The sequence below is a fragment of the Hippoglossus stenolepis genome, chromosome 15 (assembly GCF_022539355.2).
Source record: "Hippoglossus stenolepis isolate QCI-W04-F060 chromosome 15, HSTE1.2, whole genome shotgun sequence".
Lineage (NCBI taxonomy): Eukaryota > Metazoa > Chordata > Actinopteri > Pleuronectiformes > Pleuronectidae > Hippoglossus > Hippoglossus stenolepis.
Window position 1 is genome coordinate 12,797,515 of NC_061497.1, and position 18,953 is coordinate 12,816,467.

Here is an 18,953-nt window from a genome sequence, read left to right on the forward strand (position 1 = left end):
ACGTATTCGAAATCACTTTAGCTCTGGCAAAGCATGTCTGCACCTGAGAGGTTTAGTCTCTCATGTTTTCCATTAGATTAGGTCCCTGTTTAAATGGGAGAGCAAATGAAACACCCCCTAGGCGCCTGTAATAATAACAATGATTTCTATATATTTTATTGATCCACTTGGGTGTCCAGTCGTATGGTCTCTCTGGTCAAAAACGACCTGCCTTTCTGTCCCTTGTCACACACCGACTAAGCTCCTATTACAGAGGGAACATAGATGTGTCACTGCTTTGCCCCCCCTCCCCCCTCTTTTAAAGCATTATTACTTAATGCCAAGAGACAAATGGCAGTGTAGAAACAGAAGAGGGGGAGAGCGATCTGTTTCCCCCTGACAGTGAGTCCCTTTATCCTCCACCTTCTCTGGCGTTACTAGGAATTACGTATCCGTCCTGGTGATATTCCTGACAACGCAGCACTAAATTCTGCCTCCCTCACACATTTCCCTCCCAGTGTGTGTTTGTGTGTGTGTGTGTGTTTGGAGGATCTGGGACGCTGGTTTATTTAAGGAAAGGCGTTGGTGGCAATTGTGTCACCTGAGGCCCTTATTCTCCCTGTGAGAGATGGTACCACTAATCACTCTTAGCACTGATACAGTATGCAGATCAGGAAGTATTTTAAAACTGGCTTCTCCAATGGAGTTTGCTGCCTGTGCCTGTGAGTTTCATATTTTCCACTATTTATATATATATGTAAACATTTTTGCATCCAAGGCGACCTCTTGCAGCATTTTGTCTTCTGCACTTCCTTCATCTGTCGGTGGTGCTGAATAACTGACGAAGAGTTTCTCTCTTCATCTTCACTTTTGGACAGCATCACATGAAGCACGGCTACCCACGAATCAGCGTTTCCTCTTTACTCACCATAGACGTAGAGTACATATTCAGCACTGCTGGTCCCTAGGTGGTTGGTGGCCTCGCAGCGGTAGGTGCCATTGTCTGTCTTGTTGAGTGAGGTAAAGGTGAGCTCCCTCCCCTCTACAATCATCCGGTCCAGGTCAGGAATTTCACCCCCGTCTTTTGTCCACGTCACAGGATCTGGCCTGGGAGGTGAGAGGATGTGAAAGAGAGATGAGGACATTTATTTGTCTGAAGCGCTACAGAATAGGCTGACATCAACTCATACAGATGTCGAGTGACTTACGAAGGGTTTCCTATGGACACGCACTCCAACTTTAAGTACTGACCCTCCTGAGGAACTGTAAGGGAGCGGATGATCTCCACACGAGGAGCATCTAGGACAGAGAGACGTGGCTTAAAGTCAGGGTGGAGGATAATAAGACCCATGATCATCTGGATATCTAACTATGGTATTTCAAAATAAAATTGAAACAATGACATATTATGATATAATATTATGTACAAAATAAGATTGATCAATATAAAATCATATACAAATACAAACACAACATATTTTTGCATGGACAATATTTTTTTAATGCATGTTAATGTAAAGATACAATGTAAATAATGGAAACAGTGAAATAAAAAAATTTAAATAATTGAAATATAACCACTGTGATAAATGTGGTTCTTATTAGGTTAAATGGAAGCTAACAGAATGCAGCAAACATTCATCATTCTTCTTCACTCAAGTGTGTCCACTCCATGTGTGTAAGTGTATGTGTGCATGCACACTCACAGTGGACCTCCAGTACTTCAGTGGCCTGCTGCGGTGTCTGCGTGAGTGCCACATGGTCCACTTTGCAGGTGTAGGCCACTCCATCGTCGTTTCTGTCCACGTACATCTGGAGGGAGCTCCGTACTGTAAATGTCTTCCCACTTGCATTCACCTCTTTGGCACCTTTGGAGAAAAAGGGCATAATGTCACAGATGTGGCACATTTATCGTGCAAATGGTGATAACGTGATGCTCCTGTGATTCAGCCCTGCTTTACACCGAAAAGCCAGATTCCACCTGGGTCTTCTTTCTATCCATCCATATGAAATGCAACAAGTAACTGAATCATACCAAACCCTAAAAAATATTATGTTAGAGTATTGTATTGTTCTTGTAGAAGCAATAACTTACAAGAATGTCCAATACTACATAAACAAAACCGAAGTACATGTCCATTACATGTGCATTACATGTACTTCCTGCCCTCAATTTACAATTATTTGAACGCATACTTCTGCTCAGGCCCGACAGTCTTCATGAAATTCAATCAAGCCACGCCAAATTGCACATGCTCATAGATATCAGTCCCCTCAACATGGATATCTTTTTCCAACAAGATCCACACATTATTTCCGGAGAAATGAGCAAACATGTGAAAAAAGCAGCCTATATTAAAGAAAGGGATAAAACATTCTTGGATCCACCCCTTTGTCCAGATCCGTGCCTAAATTGGTTCAGTAGTTTTTGTTTAACAGACAAACAGCAATGAGAATGTAATCTCCTTGGCGGCGGTAATAGTCCAAAAAACTGTTTTAAAATCACAACTGTGAATGCACTGGGTAAAAACGTAACCAGAGAACTTGATGAGGATATTTTCCACAGACATTATTCCTTGGCTGATGTTTCTCTCCCGACGAATACTAAACAAAATCACTGCTGTCTGTGTAACTCTGCACATATTTGTATCACACATCTCCCTCGATGCTGCTTTGGTACATCGACATGTCCAGTTTTGGTCAGAGCTCTAAAAAACCCAATTTGCTCACCTCCTGGTTGGGACTCTTTAAATGTGATTTACACTGGAGGCTTTTTAAGCACCTCTGGCCTCACCTACCATCTCTGCCAGTGCCTGGCGCTTCCTGGGCTTTGCTGCTCCCACGCAATATCTAAATCTCTCCAAACACTTTAATGCACTTCAGTTCTCCCTCCAATCCTTTCTATTTTCAGCCTCGCTGGTACAACAAAACATTACAAGGGGCCAATCACACATCTGGCAATAACTTCAATCAGCCTTGTAGCAAAGTATCATTATGCTCAGTCCTCTCCATCTGTGCAATCTGCTTTCAGGGCACTCCCTGAAACACCTGCTTTGTAATCCCAACCAAACAGCTGATCCACCTCTCCATGCCCATCAACACCCCAATCATTGCCAAAGCAGTGGAGAACTCCTGCTACCCAGCTTCCTCAAATTATCTACCTGATGTCCTGAAATTTGGCAGACTCCGTCATTACCCTTTTAGCTTCATTTACCTCCCCAATGATACAAGCCTGAGATAAGCCAAATGTATTAGATTCAAGTGTAACGACCAGCCCTCGTGACACCAATATTTCAACCAGCACACGGGTGCCCTTGAAAAGTTATTGGCTGGAAATAAATCATCATGCCTGATAGCAGTGACACCTTGTGGGTAGAGGCCCTTCTTACTGGAAGGTTACAGAGTCAACTCCTGCATCAATGACTTATTCTGTCCCCGTCAAACTGTCCTTGTGCCTGGCGCTGTACTCAGTCACAGTGCCCTGTGCGGCATCAACAAGTTTCACCACAATACAGAAGGACTCTCCAGTACTAGACCGAGATCCCCTCTGCATACCTGTGAGCACCCTGCTGATTTATTATGAATTCTTGCTTTTCAACAAGTTTTTAGTAGTTGAGGCAGAATGAATGGGAAACTTTAGTGTCTCTGGAGTGATGCTGCACAAATTCATACCTGAATAATTCAGGGAACTGTCGGCGTGTTGAGGTAACAGATGACATTTAACGACTTCAGATGAATCCTAAAGGCTCATTCATGCTCAATGTTAGACACTTATACGGAAACCGACGGAGCCGATCTTCTAAAAGCTTACGGATGCAGCGGAAAATGAGGAAACAAAGCCGTGCCACTGAAAATTGTAAGTGGGTGTTGGGGAAGGGGTCGGGGGGGGTTGTCAGTGTATCCAATAGTACAAGTTAGATGACCGTAAGGCACGAGGAAGAAATTTTACTAATGGCAGAAGTTTTTGAGGAGAGACGTTGCAATTTGGGAAGAAACTACAGGCATCTAACTTATCGGGAACACTGAAGAAAACTCGAGCCTCAGTGCTGCCCTCTAGTGAATACATAGCTTAACAGCCATACCAACGTAAAGGATGCATCGAGGTATGTGGGCAGTGACTGTTACATTGTTTGAAACTGACGTATCTCTTTTGTATGTAATGTACTCTTAACCTCAAAAGCTGTTAAATATGCGTCTAACATCCTCTTACAGGCTAGAAACTCACAGCTAAGTCTGTGTTCTTGGACAACTCACCAATGCCACATTTGTTTTCATCTACTGGCTCTATACAAATACACCTGTTCAACCAGTCCTTTGGGGGTGGTTGGTTTCGTGCCAGCAGGTATTTCAAACCATATCAAGCCTGGTCATCCACCCTCCTACAAATCACTTGTGTAATGTTATTCAGCCGTCCGGGCTCATCTCTGAATTCACGTGTTGCCCTGGTTTCTAAAAATCCTACCTCTCCTTTTCTGTATTCTCATCACAGCAAATTCCAAGAAGCATCAGTCTACAGCATGCACCATCTCTCTATCATGGTGGCCGTCGTTGTTTGAATCTCTTAAAGAGACTGTGTACGCTCCATATCCTTCTCGCCTCTGTGCTCATCTGCTCCACTTTCTAAGCTTCCCACCCCACTGTCTCCTCTCCCTCTCCATCCTGCCAATCAACTATTCCGCTCAGTCACTTTCCCCCAACTGAGGCAATGAGCCGGCCTCCCCTGGAGATGAATGAGTGACAGGTCTGCAGTGTTAGTAACATCCATCCACACTGCAGGAGGGAGGGAAAATGGCTGGATTTCTGCACATAAAGAGAAATTGCCGGAGACAAAAGAAGAGTGAGAAAGAGTTCAGAGCAGGGAAACAGAGGAGAATGAATTTATAATATCACAGACTGCTTTAGCAGTTGCAAACGCTCTGCTCACATCTCTGCTATTTATTCTGGGTTTCCATACTCTGTCTCTTCTTGAGTCTTTGTGTCTCTTAGAGTCAAACTTGTCTTCCTCAGTCTATCTGCGGCTCTAGAAGCTCTCTTCTCCAGACGTAGTGTTTTAAAAGTGACCCTTAGGCTGATTCTTCCTATTGTGTGTTTCTCCTCTTAATCATTTTGTATTATTGTTGAGGTCAGTTTTGGGATCAATGATTGTCTGATTCTTTCTAACTGGCACCAAAGTAAGGGTTAATTATACACAGACTTATCTGAAAAACAAAATAACCCCATTTCAAAAAGGTTATGCAACTTTTTTTAACAAAAAGCTATTTTCAAATTTTTCTCTCATCAAAAAGTTGAAATATTAATTCAAGGTGTTATAATGCTTTTGTCCCAACAGGCTGAATGAATGATCATGAATTTAAAAGTTTAATTGTGGCTGATCAGTTCAAAACCAGATTTTAGGAAGTAGGCACGCAGTGATGCGGCTCTATCAAGTAACCTGAAGTTCTGCCTTCACTTAAACTCCCCAAAAACGTCCCTATAGTTTTTATTGTAGGTTAGATTTCAGTATTATACGCACGATTATTTCTCAAAGTTATAAAATAAGTAAAATAATAAAGTTCTGTCTAAGAGGTTGTAAATGTGTTCAAAACAGAAAGAAAAGCCATCAAGAAACTCTTGTAACGCACTTTCCTTATAATTCAGCTGTGTGATTTAAGGGTCTGGACCGATTTCAATTCTTGTCTTATGGCGATTTGAATGGACTCTAATTGCCTCTGTGTGATTTAGGGTAAGAGCACTGCACAAAGTGATGTGCTTGCACACAGCTTGGCTTCAGTTGAATCATTATTTTGGTTAAAGTCCTCTAACATCCACTTTCAGAACATATTAACGGTTGTCTTAACAGCAAGAAATATCTCATCATTCAAGTGCGTCAATCTGCGTGTACACTGGTGTCTCCTGCACTGTGTGTGTACAAGTGTACTTGAGTGTGTGTGTGCATGCTTGTGTGTTAGAGTAGTTATAATTGGTCTATAAATATCTTATTGCATTTTAAGCACAGCTGAAAGGAGCAGATGACATGGAGCTGCCATTAAAACTTGGACTTGTCAATCATACTCATCTGGCAAGTTTTATACCACACACCCACACATGGGCACACACACACACACACACACACACACACACACACGCAAATACATTACTTATAACAGAAAAGCAACTCTCAGCTGCCAATGGCGACTTATGATGATATCTTTTTTTATGTTGGAAGAAAAAAAAAACAAGAGGATGCTGGAGGACTGTATGACATCTTGAAATCTAGTCAATTGGCAGAAGGTAAATGCGTCGTTTCAATCAAAATTCTAATTTTATCTTGACAAAAGAAATCTTAAATAGGACAAATGCTCTTTTCCTTGTATGTGATTTCCGATAAAACACTAAAATCCAGGTCATAACATGTTCAGAGTGAGATATTCAACTATTTCAGGATGGAGGCAACATTACATTACAAAACATGATCATCAGATTTTAATAAGACTTTCAAAAAACTGCTTGTAGTCTCTTTATGATATTTTCTTTTGACTAATAAGCAAACAAACAATGCATCTCTAAGCTCTTGGTTCATTAAACAATATGAACAGAAGACCTGTAGCCAGCAGCAGTGTGTATTGTCTAGAACTGCCATCTCCCATTTTACTGTTATCACATCTCTCGTCTGTCTTGCACAGATTCCGCTGCCTACACACCGCTGCAGCACTTGTCAGAATTCATTGTCAGAATTTCTGTTTTTAGAGAAAAGTGCAGCAGTTTTTGGGGATGGTTTTGATTTGGACAGAAACCTAGCTACTAAATGAAAGAGAGGACAAGTATAAAGGCTTGTCACATTATTTGGTTCTGCATACACCAGACCTTACTCCAAATGGATGTTAGCAATGGCAGGAAAGGACAAATACACAACTTGATATAATACTCAAAACTGACACTTTGCAGTGTTACCATGGTATAAATATCTTCATGATTTAATAACCATCTACATTTAAACTGTTTATTTTATTCTTACTCTTTATTCTTACTAATAGTCAACTGTAAACCATGTGTTTATTCTTACTGCCATATTCACCTGTGGTGCCTTTCCCTAACAAAAAAGCCTGGCAGTGTTTGACTGCGACTGCGGCACACTGTTCTGTGGGAGTCGGCTCCAGGCTCTGCATCGTTGGTGTGAGCCAAGAGAGTGCCTTGGAGGATTAGAAATGGAAATGACAGGCGTAGAAATGTGAGAATTTGACCCTTTTATGCCATTTCACAGGAGAGCGGGACAACCCAGAAAAGAAGATGGGGGGGTGGGGGGGTGACCGACAAGAGGAGGACTGCCGGGGCGGGGAAGGATTGTCAACATTCCCAAAGAGAGCTGACTAATCCTGGCAGCGGGGGTCTAAGGGCTGACTCAACTTCCCTGAACTGCATCCTGTCAGAGATTTAAAACAATTTGCTCAAACAGGAACAATGTCAATTTGTGTGTGGGTTAGAGTGAGGATAATTCAAATGTATTGCAGTATAAAACACAATTTAAACAGTAAAATTCAGGATGCAAAAAAGAAACGACAAGTACCTCAACTGTGGGCTGTCCTTTGCCTGTCAGATGAGCTGCATAGCAATAGATGTGACTACACTTAAAACCGAGAACACTAATACGCGGTAGGCTGCTGCTGCAGTGAGGGCTAGAGATGGGATATAATGTCCTCCAGCACCCTCTCACTTGTTGGCAGCCTGAAGCTTTCCCAGCTTGTGTGACCTGTCTTAGCAGCATGACTCTGTGCTTAACTGACGGCTGACTACGACCAGGGAGCACTTTTAAATGTTAGGAGACTTTCTATCAGCGCCTGGCAGACCCGTATCATAATGTCCTTTCTGACATGAAACTCCCTGAGCATTCGCACGAGTGTCTGCTGTGGATTCATGATTCATGGTTTTCCACTCCAAAAGGAGAGGGGTCTGGTCCGTCTCGGTGTCTTGGCATTTGAAAGCGGACAGGTGCTCCACCTCCAGGATGTTGCTCTTAATGGACATAGACAGTGGGTGTAGCAATCTGATCTGCTCTTTTTTTTCACCACAGTGTTTAAGTCGAAGGCTGTTAACCTGATCACACAATGTTATGCTGCCAGAGACCAAGGATAAGTCAGATTCCCTTATGCATTGAGAATATTTGAACAGGGTCATTTAAGTTTAAAGAAATAAAAGAAAGTAGAGGCCTTCATGAGATATTTATGATGGAGGTATTTCTGCTCTGTATTCTAGCTATCAGGTGGATGAAGAGTTCGACTAAAAGGTAAAAGATTTCACTTAAAGTTGTGATTCTATGTAGAGATAACCTTCCCTACTAAGCAATTCTGTACCATACCATACCTCATATACCCTACCCTACCTAACCCTACCATACACCAACTTCCACTATACCTATACCCTAATCTAGACTCCTACATAGCCTAGCATACCGACCTTACCATACCTGACCATACCATACTCTTTTGTACTTTACCCTTACCCCCCTTACCCTACCCTAGGATAAAATACATAATCCTTCTCCACCCTACCCCCCTAGCCTCACCTACAATACCTTAACTTCCACTACCCTACCATAACCAACCATACCGTAACCTAGACTACCACACCATAACGTCACATACCCCACCCTGCCATACCTGACAATACCATACTCTTTTGTACCATACCATAACTACGTAAACCATACCATCCCTTAAAATACCATACCCTACCTACATTATCATTCCCTTTTTGTGTATGTGCTGCTCATGTTTACAGAATACAGAGGTTGAATATGCGTTTGTGTTTGTGTGTATGTGTGTGTGTGTGTGTGTGTGTGTGTGTGTGTGTGTGTGTGTGTGTGTGTGTGTGTGTGTGTGTGTGTGTTTGTGTGCATGACTTGAGCATCTTTTATTCATGTCACTGTGACTAGCAGGAGCCATCTTGAAATTACATCTTTAATGGTCATTGATCCACTCCCACCCTATGGGAGGTGAATAGTCTAACTGCAGTCCCAACACACTACTTTTTAAGTAGAGTGCAAGGTTGTCTCGCACTGTTGAAATGACTGAAAATGTATTTTCCTTTAAACTCAAAACTTGTTTTTAAACCCTGAACTTGTTTTAGTGTTCACACAGACAACAGCAGTCTCATGAAATGTCAACATCATCTCGTCTGGAATGACTTCCAGGAGCTATTGCCTCTTCGCTCTCCTCAATAGCTGCTTCCAGAGAAAACCTTGCCGTATAGTCAAGGACAATAACCCTTAAATTAGGAATTAGTCAGCACTATTTCAAAAGGTGGTTCAGTCACAGTGGATGGGCTCACTCGAGTGATAGAGCGTCGGAAAGTCAGCAGACAACCACCTGAAAGAGCGCAAGGTTTGCTGGGATAGTTCCTTGTCCTTGACTAACAACTTTGACAACAGAATAGAGATGTGACTGCAAGCAAATCTGAATCAAATCTCTGTATTTTTTCCCTTAAGCCCCGTCGGAATAGAGCTATCACATAACACGGTGAAGCAATAACCTCTACAGTTTAGGTCAGAGAGTATGATAATACTAGTCAGATAGCGAACATCCCCACCCTTATTTGAAATAAATATTCATTTCATCTATGCCTAGCTTGGTCTCCGCACAGTTCCCTCTGGTTCAGTGGTGTGTAAACAAGTGCTACATGTGGTGATATTGGCACAGGCCTCTCCGGGTTACGGTGTGTAACTGAGATAGAAATATATCATTACTGGGTGGGGACTGAGGGGATCGGAGGGACAAAGAGACTGAGAAATAAGAATATTGGATTTCGTTCCACACACACAAGCTTATGTCCTTACATGCAGCCTGTCTGCTCCATCTGTCTGTTTTGCTCTATCTGACACAAACACACACACACACGCTCACACACGCACACACACTTAGCACAGGGTGTCGCATGTGAATGGGTGATGGACTGCTCCAGTGGCTCTGCTGGTAATATAATCTTCTCTATTCCCATAGATCCCACACCAATATGTCACAATTGTCATTTAGTCCCAGCATGGTCACCCGCAATCAGATGGCTTTTCACACTGAACACACCCCGATCCTGTCAGGATGATGAACACTTCAATTGCACTCACATGCACCTTTGCATGCATACATACATACATATATATTGTGTATCCACATGTTTTGCCCCTTTGTGTTTGTTTACTCTCATGTTTATTTATTTAGTCTTTTTTAGATGGGGACAGTCAGACTGTGGGAGAGTGGCTCGCTGGGCTCGTTATGTTTTCCACGTTACGATACGATACAACACACACACAGACACACACAGAGAAACACACACACACACACACACACACACACACACGCACACCCCCACACACAGGGCTTGTAACCACAAGAAAGTGGAGTAATTAGTTGCAAAAATAGTGTGTGACAGTATAGTCTTTCTCCTGAATGACAATTGTCCAGAATATGTTGCTAAGCAGTGAAGTGTTAACGAAAAACTGACCTACTTGTCAGATAAGACAAGGCATTTATTAGGGAATCCATATTTTCAACTTTGAAATCAACAACCTTTGCAGTAATTATACTGCTTATACTTTTATATAGTAGTTCTATGGGTATAGTACAAAGATGATGGCGACAATGTTAGCCACTGTTTATGGATTCAGTTTGATTAGATGTGGCCTTTCGTGGTGTTGAAATCAGCTTTAGAATTGGTCTTCACTCCGTCCAAAGTCAGTGTGTGAGAATAACACGGTTCGATGAGAATATGAGGAAGTCTGTGTAAATGTAATGACGTTGATTCAATATCATCTCCCAGCTACAGTTAATGAAACTGAGAGATATCTGCTTAAAACTGTGAGGGGAAAACCAGCATTGATCGGAGCTTATCTGTTTGCTTATCTGGACCCTGGGAAACCCGTGACGTGAGATAGCAGCCTGAGCTGTCTGCTCTTGAGCTCAGGTAGAAAGGCTGTGGTGGAAGGCGCTGGGAGAGCTTTTCAGTGAATTCAGTGAGAGCTGAAACTTCACCTCCCATCGACATTCTCCACGAGTCCAACAGCAGATCTGACAGGAATCTCCTCATCTGACATTTGAATGAAGTCTCGAGGTTTGGCTTTCTGTTCTAGGACCACGTTGATTTATTGTTTTATGTCCAATCTATGTCTAATAATATTCACCACTTCATGTACATATATACATATGTAGATGAACTTGCACCTATAATAATAGTTTCAACAATGTCAAGTGTGCAGTACAGAATACATTCACACACAAGGGCAAACCTGAACACTCAATTCCTTTCGGGGCTACAGCACTACAACCTTGTCACAGTGAATAATATCGTCATATAAAATTGTACAAGGCCCAAATTAAAGATAGTTGTGTGCCAAGTTGAGGAGAGAATTATAACATCTGACCTTAATGAGAAAGCATGTCCTCTTGAGACTACCTCCACTTGGAGCCACCAAGGATATCTCTTACTACCGGTTCGCTTTCCGTGGCAAATTAAAAGAATGTCCCGGCTAAGCCTCTAGTTGCCTTTACAGGGAGCTTTTCTCTCTCTCTCTTTCTCTGCTGGGCCGCTGGGAGACGCAATAATCACCCGTTGAGACACAATGAGCCGGTAATGAAAAATACTCACTGTGCTAATTAGTGTATATTCTGCTCCTATTCGTTTCATCTTCCTCAGAAGGGCAACAGGAGGAGATATTAAGTGTAGGGACATAATACTATAATAGAAATACAACATTTGGTGATTAGTTAGATTGTAAAAAGTGAAACAAACAAACCCTAACAGCATGTGAGAGGGAGAGCTACGACCAAAGGTAATTGAAAGATTCCTATTATGATTATAATTATATTCCTATTATTTTACATGAAAATGTGATAAGGGTCATGGGGAGTAACAAGTGTTTTGCTTTATTTTGTCAGTGTCAATCAGCATAAGAACAGGGAGATTATTAGTGGTTTACATGATAATTCAGATATGATTGATAAGGTTTGTTCATTGCATTAGAAACAGCATTGGAAAAGTTATCTAAAGAAATATGTATACAAATGTAGAACATATTGTAAATTAATTTAACAATGCTAATAAATGTGCAGGTGACTGAAGGAAGACCTAGACACTGCTATCGGCAAAACCAAATACACATAGGACGATATAATTTGTTACTATAGTAATTTTTGTAGAATTGGCAAAGGTAAAAATCTAAAACCCTGCATGTTTTGGGAAAAATATCTTTGTGTTTTAGAAATTCTTTGTGCAAACATCTCAAGTGCTTTACAGGAAGATAATTTTAATACATTTAATTCAGTAGTTAGGATGAGCAACACCTGCGGCTGGATATCCTTGTTCCTGAGTTTCAGTGTTGGGTCTGTTGGGTTTTACAAAGATTCAGAGATTCTGAGAACGACTTTCCACTCATTTCCATGTTTTTTTCAGTTTATTTCTTTGTTTACACTTTAAATTAGAAATTGTTGATTTGCATTTGTCCTCCGTCTCTAATCTACTTTATGAAAAGACCCACAATCCTTGACAAAAGTTCTGCGACTGTGCTAACGATATGTGGCGGTACGCCCCGCTGGGATCTATGTTTTCATTTGATACAGAGCCGCATCTGTCTCTCTCTCTTGTTCAAAAACAAAATTTCATCATTCCGTGTCCCCGGCTCTCTTTTCTTTAATATTCTCTCTCATACCGTCTGTTAGCCTGCGTCTCTCTTCATCTCCCTTTCAAACAATTATAAAGTGAATGGTTCATCAAGCAGAACAAAGCAGGAGCAGGGTGGAAATGAGGTGTGGAGTCCGGTCGGTGGGATTCAGAGCGTCCCTCTGATAACAAGGGAGGTTAATGTATCGCTCTCAGGCCAGAGGACACATGTTGAATCTGCTCTAACTGAAGCAACATGTTGAAAAACAAATATACACTGTAGAGACGTCCGCCGCAGTCGTGTCATGGAGCCACTTTTATGTGAGAGACTTTAAGTATTTCAAAACACTAATTCTTATTTCCTGACACATTCAGTTTGTCTCTGTTTCACATTTACAAAGCATATAGAGGTGATGAGAGCCCCGCTCACACATGATAATCAATATTTCTCAGTATCTGACAGCACAGTGGAGACAGTGACAAGTCTCTAAAGAGATAAACTGTGGGTTTAATTAAGTTGTTTGCTCACAATGGAAACTACAGCTTGATATTAAATCAGTAGACAGGTACTGTAACAACATGATTAATGGCAGAGGATGATTATAGTTTAGCTTTTTAAAATTAGAAAAAAAGGGGAATCAATTGTGTGAGTGAATTATTTGTTTACTTGATAAATTAAATAGATACACTAAACAGTTTGTTCAAGTCCTCAAATAGAAAAAAGAAAATTAGCAAAAAGGCCAAATTTGAAAAAGACATCAAACCAATAATCAACCAATTTTCTGAGTAAAATAACAAACATTCTCACTCCTGGATATGGAAAATGTTATAATTTGATCAGATTTTATCAGTCACTGTGAGTCTCATTCAACACTCTATAGGCTCTATGTTTCACACAGATGTAAATCGTTACGCACCTTTGACCTCCTTCTCATTCCTGAACCAGCGCAGGTCGGCGGCGGGCTTGCTGCCCTGAGTGATGCAGGTCAGAGTGATGTGGTCTCCCTCCAGGGCGGGCTTCGTCAAGCCATCGATCTCTGGCTTCTCGGGCACACCTACAGGACGGAGTTGAAAATCACAGCGACGGAACTAATGACACAGCTGTAAGTCAACAATAGTGTTATCATTCCATATGGGAAGATCTTCTCCTCCAGCTCAGTCTCCTGCAGGGAGATTAAAAGAGGAGCCTGCAGCCGAGCAGCTTCCCTGAGCAGCGTCGTGCTCGAGAAGACATCAGGGAGATGGTCTCTCTAACAACTGGGCTGTTCCCTTCTTTAAGGGTCGTTTCACACGAATTACAAAGAACCACATTTTCTCATGTGCACCTTGTAGTGCTCTTAGTTTTGATTTTCTCTGGCCAGGTTGGGAGACATCTGTGTGCGCAACGGCCCGAATACAAAAGGAGTGAATGGAGCTTTATTTATGGTGCTCACACAACTGAAAAATTGTATTTAAAATATTTAACAGCAATGTGTTTACACGGAACAGATGTCTGGGTTACCATGGGTACTTCTACTAAAGAAGCACTACCTATGATAAAACAAAAAAGACAAGTGTAAGCTGAACAGGATTTGTGTGTGTGTGTGTGTGTGTGTACATGTGAGTAAGCAAAGGCTCATGAACGCAGAGGAGGCCACGAGGTTGTACAGCAAATGTTAATTACTGGCTTTTCCCTATAATGAGTGTTTTAAGTGTGTAGAGTCTGCCTTTCTAATGTCAATGAGCAATAAGTCTGCCTCAGGCTGAGTGAGTGAAAGGTCTGACAGTCAATGCCATTGACTGACTGTGGCCTTGTCTCACCGCCTCCTGTACGTTTCATTACCAGCTGAAGCTTCTGCTGTTTTCTGTTCATCATCCCTTTGAAGCTGCCAACAAAAGCTGCTGCTCGGTAGATACAGTGAGCAGTGAGTTCCATCCCACCTGAACTGAGGCAACATCTGTACTAATAAAACAGCGTTTTCAAAGTAAAACGATCCCTGTCCACGCAAGTGTTTAGGCTCCAGTTTGAATCCCTGCTCATACTAACACGCCTTAAAATGCAGATCACATGACCACTCACGTACGCTGGGCAGTGGGCAACAGGGTCAGCAACGCTTGTAACTGATTAGCGATGTTGCGTTCTACATTAGCAGCCGAAGTGAATGCTGTTTCGTGTGTGTGTAAATATGTGAATTAGTAAGTGTGTCTGGACTCAGAGCATTGTATGTCTGGAGTTCTCTAAAACTGAACGAGACCAGATCAAAGCCAATGTTCATCTTATACAGTCAAGTTCCCCATGGCTGGCCAGGGGCTGCACAACTTTATTCCTGCTGGATTTGTGTGGCACTGTGTGTGTGTGCGTGTTTGTGTGAGTGTAGAATATCATGGGTGTGCGCTTCTCTTCTTCCTTGTGCAACATGGTTTTGTGTGTGACAGTGGTGTGTGTGTGTGCCCGACCAAAAGGGCTTTCGGGACATGAAAAAGGAATGAGAGCTTGATTTCTGATGCGTGATAGAAAAGCAAGAAAACTTGGTTCCACTGATAATTCCTGTTGTCATTGAAAGAAAATAAATCAAAGTCAGTGTCTAATAATGCATTTTTAGCTTGTAGCGTGGTAGTGGGGACAATAATCTCAGTCTATTGGTCAGTCTCAGGCCTGGAATCAGGATGGAGAGGGCTGATAAAAATGTGAGGGGGCCATATTTTAAATAAAAATAAAGATTATTGACATGCAAAGTTAGATTTTAACATTTCCAAATTTCACATGTCTAAAACTTAATTCTATGACATAATACTTGTGGCCTGTTGATATTTATAATTTGAATATTATAGCCTGTTAAATATACATTACAATAGATACACCTTTTTATATATTTGAAGAATTGTATTTGCGGCTCATTTCATTGTATGTTTATGAAAGACTTTCAATGTCCATTACCAGAACTCATCAGGCCATTCCCAGTCCATTTTGAGCCTTAATTAAATCCCCCTCTCTGGTCCCTGGCTTGAACCCTTAACTATTGTTCAGAATGGCAAAATAATTTTCTCCATGTCCTTGTTGAGCAGTAGCCTTTAATGTCCCCAATGCTCAGAATGCTTGTTAACACAGAGAGCCAGCTAATGGTCCTTCAGGTATTCATAAAGCTTCCTAATACAAACAGATGGTCCTATTGACAACATTCTAAGAAAATCTTAGAATTACAATGTTTTCTATGAATTTACCCTCACAGTTAAGAGTCCTGGTAGACATAGATGTTATTTAAAAAACATCTTAAGCCTTCAGAGAGCTCCTGAGGTAAAAAAGGAAGCTATGAGCTATGGGAGTAAGAAGCTTGAGAGTAAGTGGTTTCATGCTGGTTGTCTGTCCATTTGGGTTTTCTGGTTATGTGACTCACGTCTGCTTGTTTGCTGGTCTACGGGAGATTTACATGTCAACAAATATTGTTACTTATTTAGACTGGAGAGCAGAAGCTGATGAAATCTGAGTAATGTTCCCTTGCTAACAGTGAATTGATTAACTACTGAAATTAACAGCATGGTAAATAAATGGATGTAAAAGTAGACTTGTGTCTTAACATTATTTGGAAGGTTTTTGTAAATTATGGTTTAAAGTTATGTTCATTGCATGAAAAACCAATCACATCCTTGTGTGCTACGTACTAACTGGGTGAACCACTCCTCCCGACTAAAGTCAACATTTCTGTCTCTTCCTTGACTCTTTGTGAGAAATGTCTCAATTAGGAGCTATGAGAGTATTCCCACAATCTATTGTGAATGGGGACTCACTGGCACATCTATTAACATTAGCCAAAACTAATTGGGAAAGATAATAAAGCCAGTGTCAGGACATGAGACAAGGGTTTTTATGAGCCCATGATGAAAACACAAAGACTATTAAAGGGGGACACCGCCTGATAGTGTTTTTTATTTGTCTGTAACAGGCTATCTTATCTGACACTAACTAAGAAAATACACAAATACAATAAAACCATACAACTGAAAAGGATTAACATCCAACAAGGTTCTACAGCAACTAACCAATGGCCAACATACCTTTAGTGACCTGCCTTGTCTTGTTTTAGGTGTTCATTATGACTATTATTATTATTATAATCACAGCTTTCTGCAATATGCTTCACTGTTAATATTCAGTCTGTACTGATTAATTCTGTATGTTTGTTAATGTTGATGTATTATTATATGTATTTTAAAATTGAAACTTGTAGATGTAATGTCTTTGAATATTGGTCTTGTCCTTGGAGCACTTAGTATGAGAAAAGTACAGCTTGTGTTCACAGTAATTGTGTCACTTTTTTTAAAACCAGCATAAACCTGACAGAGTGAGAAAAAGGTACGACTGGTGTTATGTAACCGTGTATTCTGTCCTTGAAGCAGCGACGTGTTTGTTTGTACTTACCGAGAACTGTCAGGTAGGCCTTGGCCGTTCTGACGGGCATGGTGAAGAGGGAACAGGTGTACATGCCTTCATCCGACAGCGTGACGTCACTGATACTGATGGTCAGCTCCGACCACGACGCATGCACCAGCTCAATCCTGTTGTCTCTTAAAGCTGGACAGAGAGACAGACACAGGCAGATGGACGGTTAGTTAACAACACAAACTGGTACAATGTCTGCAAACAACCTCCCTAACATATATTTTTTAAAGTGCAATATAAATAGAGATTATTATGGTTATTATTGTTATTATAACACACTTCAGCTCCTACATTAGAGGCAAACCTGAGTTTCATAAATGTAACATTTGATACAGTGAAACAGATGAGTTGACTTGTGCTGTTTTCATTAGGTAAAAGTTATTCAGATCGTATTAATAGTTCATTTTCTGTATCTTATATTAATGTAAACCAGAAGACTGTATGTCTGACATTATGCCCTCATAAAACTGAAAAAAAGAAAAACAACTTAACCAAATTTACTTTGATTGATAACAAACACAAATGAGTTGAGTTTGTTCAAATTAATATTAGCAAGTTCTATTGACAAACCTGATGACTTTAGTTTGAATCAATGTTGTTTATTTGTTTCTTTGTTCTTTTAAGTTAGTAACTAATTCAATTTTTTGCAGTCAAATAGACGGAGAAAAGACAAAGTGCAACATTGTGAGTGTTGAACAAGTGTGAATAAAGAGAGATAATTGGTGTGTTCAAATTGTCTCCTTCCGTCTCTAATATAATGCTAAACATCTTAACTAGACACAATGTTATTCACCAACAGTATGAATGCAATCATCAAAGTATCTTGCACCCTTCCCTTGTTCCTCTAGAAATAACTCCAGAAGTGACAATTAAGCTTTTGGCATAATTTATGCGTACAAAAGCACATCTCTTGGTACACAAGGATTTGCAATTTTGCCCATTTAGTTTTGGTTATTGGTAGTGTGGTTATTGCCAATTCTTAAAAGTGTGAGGCTTATTGTGATAGTTTACAGTGAAATAAAAGCATTACTTCAAGCTGTGACGTGTGAGTCATTTAATTATGAGCAGATATAAATGCAGAAAATCGTATCAAAAAGCGACCTCAAAACTGAACTGTCTGTTGAATGTGAAAGTGTATTCATATCCCTCTCACACAGCCTGCTCTCCTGGAAGCCGTCGTAGACATTTTACTTATATGAAAATGTAATCTTTCAAAAGACATAACAGGAATGGAAATCAATAATGCAATAACAGGCTGAGAAAGAGGCCTAATGAGAGTTTGGCAAGATGTGAGACTTGAAATGGATTTGCTGAAATTGGATGGCCAGTTGAGAGACACTCCACACAAGTCTGTATACTTAATAGCTATGATACAGTGGGAGCATGCGTTCAGGTTTTACGCTGAGGTGACACCTTGGAAATGACTTGATTCATGCCTGTTGTGTCTGAGAGGTGCATTGTGATTTTTTTCTTCTTCTTGAGGACAGACAATGTGGATTGTTGAGAGCAGAATTCTTTTTATTCATTTTGTTTCTGTGGCCCGGCGGCTCGACAGTTTTATTTAATCCTTTCCTCCAATAGTACAAACCTAATTTAATATGTGCAGCTAAGGCTACTTTTATGTCACTCTCCATCTAAGTGATTTGGAGCACACCTCGCTGAAGTGCAGTGTGTGTGTCTGTGTGTCTGTGTGTGTGTGTGTGTGACTGTGGAGGACTAAATTCAACACAACACATGTACAATTACTTGTGTACATGCCGGGGTTCATGTTTTCTTTCATGTGGCAGCACATGAAAGAAGAGTCTTATCTTATGGTAATTGTAAGAAATCGTACAAAAAGTAGAGCAGTGTGGTTTTGTAACCTCCACAGAAGAGTGGAAAGTAAAGGCCATTAGAGAGTCTGTTTGTAGAGTGCTTTAAAGAGCAGAGGGCTGTA

General features: G+C 40.8%; 1 protein-coding gene across 3 annotated transcripts in view; it reads right to left on the reverse strand.

Moving 5' to 3' along the window:
• Nucleotides 1–18,953, reverse strand: part of cadm2a (cell adhesion molecule 2a) — a 202,923-nt gene that overhangs the window by 19,479 nt on the left and 164,491 nt on the right. For all 3 annotated transcript variants that reach the window (XM_035179269.2, XM_035179270.2, XM_035179268.2), the window contains 5 exons: nt 16,997–17,149; nt 13,518–13,655; nt 1,686–1,847; nt 1,188–1,278; nt 908–1,086 (listed from right to left, as the gene is read on the reverse strand). In XM_035179269.2, the coding sequence (XP_035035160.1) occupies nt 908–1,086; nt 1,188–1,278; nt 1,686–1,847; nt 13,518–13,655; nt 16,997–17,149 (723 nt within the window). The remainder of the gene's footprint in view (nt 1–907; nt 1,087–1,187; nt 1,279–1,685; nt 1,848–13,517; nt 13,656–16,996; nt 17,150–18,953) is intronic.